The sequence below is a fragment of the Carassius carassius genome, chromosome 24, assembly GCF_963082965.1.
Source record: "Carassius carassius chromosome 24, fCarCar2.1, whole genome shotgun sequence".
Classification (NCBI taxonomy): Eukaryota; Metazoa; Chordata; class Actinopteri; order Cypriniformes; family Cyprinidae; genus Carassius; species Carassius carassius.
The window spans coordinates 32,343,629-32,351,128 of NC_081778.1; the positions used below are offsets into that span (position 1 = coordinate 32,343,629).

At 33.1% G+C, this 7,500-nt stretch overlaps 1 protein-coding gene across 3 annotated transcripts in view; it reads left to right on the plus strand.

Moving 5' to 3' along the window:
- Positions 1 to 2,248, plus strand: part of LOC132103765 (putative histone-lysine N-methyltransferase PRDM6) — a 35,443-nt gene extending 33,195 nt beyond the window's left edge. For all 3 annotated transcript variants that reach the window (XM_059508860.1, XM_059508861.1, XM_059508859.1), the window contains one exon: positions 1,979 to 2,248. In XM_059508860.1, coding sequence (XP_059364843.1) covers positions 1,979 to 2,093 — 115 coding nt within the window. In that variant the 3' untranslated portion in view covers positions 2,094 to 2,248. The remainder of the gene's footprint in view (positions 1 to 1,978) is intronic.
- The last annotated feature ends 5,252 nt before the right edge of the window (positions 2,249 to 7,500 follow it).

A 7,500-nucleotide genomic window follows, 5' to 3' on the forward strand; every position in this document is an offset into this window, starting at 1 on the left:
TTGATAAAATTTGTTGTGCTTAAGTTGTGTTGTGTGTAGATATGGTAAATTGTACTGCGAATTAAATAAAATTATTACATGGCTTGGTTGAATTCCACTGTAGAATGAAGTCTGTTATTTCTTGATAATAATACCGTTGCCATGAAAAACAGAGCGTTGCTATGGACGCGGCAGGATTCTAATCGTAGAGACGGAACTATTTTCTTTAGCGGAAGCAATACAATCGTGTTTAAATCAATAAACTCTTTTTTAAATTTTTTAAATTTGGTGGGTAGCTATGTAATAAGCGGGATAATGTAGAGCGAGGCCCGATTTTGGTTTAGATTTTTTTCCCCGTTTTCAGTGGTTATAACAAAGCAACATGAAAGAGAAATTTGGTAATCATTGTTTAGGTACATTAAACCAGTCATGGCCATGTCATATTGTCAACATGGTACTTATATGATGATATGAAGCAGATTAGTGGGTCATATATCATATGTCTATTGCTTTGTACGGCTTTCTTCTTCATAAAACGAGTCGGACATCACATTTTTGTATACATTTTTATTTATTTACATTAATAAGATACAGGACGTCTTTCAAAACATGACCTGCGCGAAAGAGAAAAAAAATGCATCATTGTACCCAGCACTTCTGAAAATGCACTTCTGAATGTGTCTCTGTCCCCACCACATTTCAAACCAAACTGACGCCCATGTGTGTGTGTGTGTGTGTGTGTGTGTGTGTCTGTGTGTGTGTGTGTCTGTGTGTGTGCGTGAGTGTCTGTGTGTGTGTGTGTGTGTCTGTGTGTGTGTGTGTGTGTGTGTTTGTATGTGTGTGTGTGTGTGTGTGAGAGTGTGTGTGTGTGTGTTTGTATGTGTGTGTGTGTGGTGTGTGTGTGTGTGTGTGTGTGTGTCTGTGTGTGCGTGTGTGTGTGTTTGTATGTGTGTGTGTGTGTGTGTGTGTGTGTGTCTGTGTGTGTGTGGTGTGTGTGTGTCTGTGTGTGTGGTGTGTGTGTGTCTGTGTGTGTGTCTGTGTGTGTGTGTGTGTGTGTGAGTGTTATCTGGAGCTGCTGCTGTTGAATGTTTGAGGTGTCTCTTGTATCGTTCTCTCTCAGACGTGCTGCAGTTGTAGTTCAGTAACAAATCAAGCGACTAATAAGCAATCAGTGCAACACAAGCGTGTCATCAGCGTTTCAGCAGACAATCATCAGAAGCGCTCAGGAATCTTTAGCTGATCAATAGCCCTGAGCTTCTCTCATCGAGCCGATGTGCTCAACAACACAGAGCTGTCACGAGAGTCAGGAACACATATAATAATATTCATATTATTCATTCAAATTAAATAAGTTCATGCTAAAACTAAGAACGACTGTCTGTCAATGGAGTCAGAAAATTAAACTGCTTTAATATATTATGTTGCCTCTTTATGATAAATCACTTGTAATCTTCATTACAAATAAATTAAGGTTACAAATAGTTGCTTTAAATAAAAACTAAATGAACGAATATATATTTAATATATCATTAGCATATTATTGATCAAAATGATTTTATATATTTTACACCATTTTAAGCATAAACTCACCTGATTTTATGGTCAGTTTCATGGACTCATGTCTTTTGCAGTTATATATCTTGGTTTATATTTGTACTGAATGCATTCGTAAGTGACTTTGATGCAATTCGAAAATGCTTTTACCCAAAGTGTTTGAATATAAAGTTATTATTTTCGTTTGTGAAGTTGCTGTGCGCTTCTCAGACTGAAATCAGCTCCAGAGTGACTCTGGTTGTAGATTGAAGTGACTGAGCCCCAAACCTCACTTTTCTTCCTGATCTGTGTGTGACACTGATGCGGGGCCCGATCTGGACAGGGGTCTCCGGGGGCCGCCCATCCTCACACAGTACTGACAGGCTCTCTGCAATTACAGCTGCTTTCAGCTGTCTGTCGAGACTGACCCGTGTGTGTGTGCGTGTGTGTGTGTGTGTGTGTGCAGGTGTGAGCGGTGCGAGCGCAGCTTCACGCAGGCCACTCAGCTCAGCAGACACCAGCGGATGCCCAACGAGTGCAAACCCATCAGCGACAGCAGCGAATCAATCGAGGTGGATTAACTGATTGACCGGCCGGAATTAAACAGCCAGAGAAAATCATGATTAAATGTCACGGACACTTAAGCAAAACCAAAGATTTCCTCTGAGAAACTCTCAATCACACGCAGAAAACCAAAAGCAGTTATAAAGTAAGTGAGATGTTGAGAGACATCGATCCTGGCACAGATGGGGGCGGGGCTATCGGGGGCGGGGCTATCAGTGAGATTATTTATTCATGAGTTCGTGAAATGAGACTGTGTTTAGAAGACAAGAACAGAACAGAACAGCAAAAACTCATGTTCTTCATCAGTATTTCTGACTTGTTTTCCAGTACAAATCATTAAATCAAGAAACGTTTATTGGAGATTGAATGCAGAATGACTTGCGATATTAAGATATTATTGAGCATTATTGATTTAAAAAAATTATAATAATAGAAATTCAAAATGACATGCCATAAGAAATCTTGTTATTTTAAATGTATGGTTAAAATAATGATAATAAATAAATAAAATAATAAATAAAAATATTTTTTTATTCCATTAGCATTTTAAAAACTAATTTTTAATTGTTTTATTTTTACAATTTTATTATTTTAATTGATTATTTAATTATTTTATAACCAGCAATTTTGCATTTACAGTGAATAACAATGATTCACAATAAAAAATAATTAAATAAGTAATGAATAAAAATAAGATACAAATATACATATAAAATATGTAAAAATAAAATAAAAAGTGTAATATATGCGTGGTGTTTGTGTTCAGATCTGTTCTACTAATAATGTATCATTTCTGTTGTCATACACATGTGACTAAACACGACCCATTAATTTAAATTAATATTTATTCATCTAGCAGATGTTTTTATCTTTTATCATGCAATAACAAACTGGTCATGTGTGTATAATTAAGACTAATATTTTTACTGGAAAACAAGATAAAAAATGAAAAAATACTGAGGAGGAATGTGACTTTTTGCAGTTTTGAGGGTCAGACTAGCATACAAAAAATATTCATATATAATATATATCTGTGGATGTGGTTTTCGGACAGAAACGCATCACGTCTGTGTAACTGCATCGTTAGGCAGCATGACTTACACTTCACCAAAAATGACTTTCCCTTGTATAAAATGTAAATTCTGAATATTATATTTCTCCCAGATCATGCTGTATGGCACTTTTATGATGATTTAATATTTGAGCTCTTCTGCAGCGACTGAATGTGGGCTTCACTCTCTTATTCCCAGATCAACTTTATATCTTGTGTTTCCCAGAGCTTTAATATGATCGAGACACTTTTTAATCGAAGTCATGGAGAAGCTCTCTGATGTTTCACTGAATGCTCTTGTGCTTCTTTTCTAAACACGTTTTGATGAATCGTGTGAATCTCTGATAATCATGACTGTGCTGTATTTTCAGGATTGGCTCAAATCCAGCTTTTGTTTGCATGGTTTTAGCATTTTTGTACATAAGCACCATAGGCCAAATAATGTTCTTGTGAATAAAGTAATGACCAAACTTTGATTAGCATTACACTGCGTGATTGTGTTTGATCAACTTTGACTTAACTTAGTGACTTTACTAAAAAAAGCCCCCCCCCCCCATTATTGGTTAAAAATAATCAGCCTACAAAAGTTTTCTTTCAGTTATTTCATATTTAAATATATTTAATTTTCTGGTGCTTGCATGGGGGTCAAAAATTACTGATTTGTTTTTTGTTTGAGTTACGATACAAAATGTAAACAAAAGTTTACAAAAGTTATAATAATATATATTTTCCAAAACATGTTTCACTCTAAAACTGAAAAAATAACAATTAGTAAGATTTTGTTTGGGCGCAGTACCATATGTTTCCAGTAATAGTGCCAAAACCTTTATCAAGTTCAGTCCCCCCCCCCCCCCCCCCCAAAAAATAAAAAAACATAATGTACTTTTTTTTAAATCATAAATGACAGTAGAGCACGAGAAGGTTAAAATATATTTGCCAAAACATTTCTACCAATATGTTTGCCCATATTTTGCTATATATATATATAAACAAAAACTATTTTTTTTAATCATTTGTTATAGAGGTTTATTATTATGAGAAATGTACAAAAGTTTTATTTTCATAGTTTATATATAATATGAATATATATATAATTTTATAATAGTTGTATAATATATATATATATATATATATATATATTTAAAAACATGTTTACTCTAAATCTGTGACAAAATCAAAGCAATTAATCCATACAAGTTGTGTTCCAAATCTGAGGTTGATAAAAAAAAAAAAAGGTAAAAATTTTATTTGATAAAAAACATTTTTTGGTATATTTTTGAAAAAAAAAAAAAAAAATTATAAAAAATAAATAAATAAATAAATAAATAAATATATATATATATATATATATATATATATATATATATATATATATATATACACATATATATATAAAACAATATATATCAATATATATATATAGACAAACAAACAAAAAAGAAACTTTTTTAAAACATTTAAAAATATATTTTGCCCTCAAAATTTTACCTTTGAAAAATATATTTTTTAATATCTTGAGGGGATTTTTTTTGTTGCATTATATAATTACCAAATATAGGATTCAGTCTTTTTCTCAACTTCTTTTGATTAGTTTAGCACAGGTTTTGTATTTCACCTTACTCTCGAGTGAACCTCAGCTTTCTTCACTCAAAACGGAGGTGCATGAGCTCAGATCAAACCTGTGCTTAGAGAGAAAACAAGTTAAATATTAAAACCAAGATTTGCTGATGATATAAAATAATGAGAGATTTAAAAGTCGTTTTTGAGCAGAAACCCATTCGTATTTAACATCTAAATACACTTGGTACACAGTGCATGGTGTTTGAGCTTGATCTGCCTGTGTTTCTGCTCAGGAGTCTCTCTGATGAACCTGTGTCTGTGTCTGACCCGAGCGCATCTGATTTATTATCACACACCTCTCTCCACCAAACAGTGATTTCTGGAGGACGGCGTTCATGTGGAGCGCTTGAGCGTCCTGTGTTTGCTGTTAAATGGCGTGAATGATTGGAGCCTAGTACATCAACATTATTCCTCCGGTCTCTGGCCTTGTTGTGTTTGCTCTGGCTCGGCTGATATTAGAGCAATAGCTTCTCGTCTGAATATAGTTCTGCCCCCTGGTCCCGCTGTAGTCTCTGGACGTCCCTCTGCTGCCAATTACACATCATTATTAGAGTTCAAGGCTCTTCTGGGTGATTGTTTCTGAGAGATGAAGACGAATGAGATGATGATTTCTATTCTCGCTCATGGGAACCTTCACTCGGTGTTCTGCTGGAAATGCTGGTTCAGCTATTTATTTCGTGAAATTAGGTGAGCGTCTCTCATTCGGGGTCATGAATGTGCATGCAATGTTAACTTTCGACACAGAGATGTGTTTTGGAAAGGGTTTTGTGTCGGGGTCATATCGACTCATTGGTTTCCATGCAGTTTGACAAAAATCAACACTTTGAGAAAAAGCAAAGAGTCAAAGCTAAAGATTTAGTGTAGCTTGAAAAACACTAGAATACATGAGAACTTTAGGCTTTTTTGAGACGTATATTCTCAATCATCCAAGGAACACATACTCAAAAAAAATAAATAAAAAAAATAAACATATACATTTAAAAATATACAACAAATATGTCACTGTTTGTATATTTTTGTAAAAAAAAAAAAAATATATATATATATATATATATACATATATATATACATATATTTTTTTAAAGGCTTTATATGCTTTAATAAAAAATTATACAAATCTGCAAGGAACACTGAAAAATTAGTAAAAATACAATATATAAAAAATATTACAACAATGAACAATGATAAAATATTTAATGTCAAATATACACCATAAAAAGATATAAATCATTATTTAGTAATGTAGTATGCTATTCCATCCATATTTTTGATAAAAAAAGTTTCTACCAATATATGTTTGTTTTCACAACATTGTTCATTCACAACACAACATATTTAAAAAACAAGTGTGAAAAACTCATTTTACCCTCTCTATGGTTTGAAAACCAGACTTTACAGAAGTTAGAGGAAGTACAAATGGCAAATAAATAATACTTCGACTAATGAACTGCATGGAAACCAGTGCAACTGGAGCCGTAGCCAGAGATTGAACACAACATGTGATGATTTATTTCCATCTGAACATCGTGACGTTCTCGTCTGTGGTTTGGTTCTTGCACAAGTATTTTAATAATCCTCCAGACAGCAGAACAAACGTGCACTTTCTGAACGACTCCAAAAGTCCAACTGGAGACATGTCTGGAGCTGTACAGTAGGAGAAACATCATCATCACGAGGTCACGGGGTCACGGAAGTGTTTCTGGAGTGACCAGGACAGCTGTGTCTGACTCTGATGCCATCAGAAGACGATGATGAACCACAAACACTTACACTGTCAGCAGTGTTAAAGGAAGAAAAAGAGCTGAGTTAAGAAGAACACACAATAATATTAGCTCATAAAACACTGAAATAAGAGTATTATGTGGAGGACAGAGATGACGGAGATGCTCGTTTGTTTTGAGGATTTAAACTGATGAACAAACACATGAACTCATGTTCCTCTCTGGTTCATGTAAAAAAAAATATATATATATATATATATATAAAATAAATAATTGTATTTAAATATGCATGTTTATATTGTTCATAATATATTTATCACTTTTAAATAATTATATACACACACTGCTGATTGAAAGTTTTGTAGCAGTAAGATTTGTAATGTTTTATAGAAGTCTCTTCTGTTCAAGGCTGTTTTTATTTGATCAGAAATACAGTAAAAATAGTGAAATATTAATAGAATGTAAAACAGCTGTTTTCTGTGTGAATCTGTGTTAAAGTGTAATGTATTTCTGTGATGCTCCGCTGTATTTTCAGCATCATTCCTCCAGTCTTCAGTGTCACATGATCTTCAGAAATCATGAAAATATTTATCATCAGTTCTGGGTTTTTGATGCTTTATATTTTTATGGAACCTGTGATACTTTTTTTCAGGATTGTTTGATAAATAAAGTAAATCTTTTCTAACAGTGTGTCTTTATTATCACTTTTTATCAATCAAAATTAACACATCCTTGCTGACTAAAAACATTCATTTCTTTCATCAAAAAGAAAGAAAAAATACTGACCCCAAACTTAAAAAAAAAAAAAAAACAACACAAAAGACTATTTTAAATACATGCTGTTCTTTTAAACTTATTCAAATAATCCTTGAAAAAAAAAGGAATCATCAGTTAAGATGTTATAACAGTTTTTGGTTCAATGTAACCTTAACCCTTCTTTACCAAGAAAAGATGGATTCAAAGTACAAGAAATCACAACTGAAATATTGTTAAAAATGTAACTGTTATTGATTCACCTCTGAAAAAAAAAGA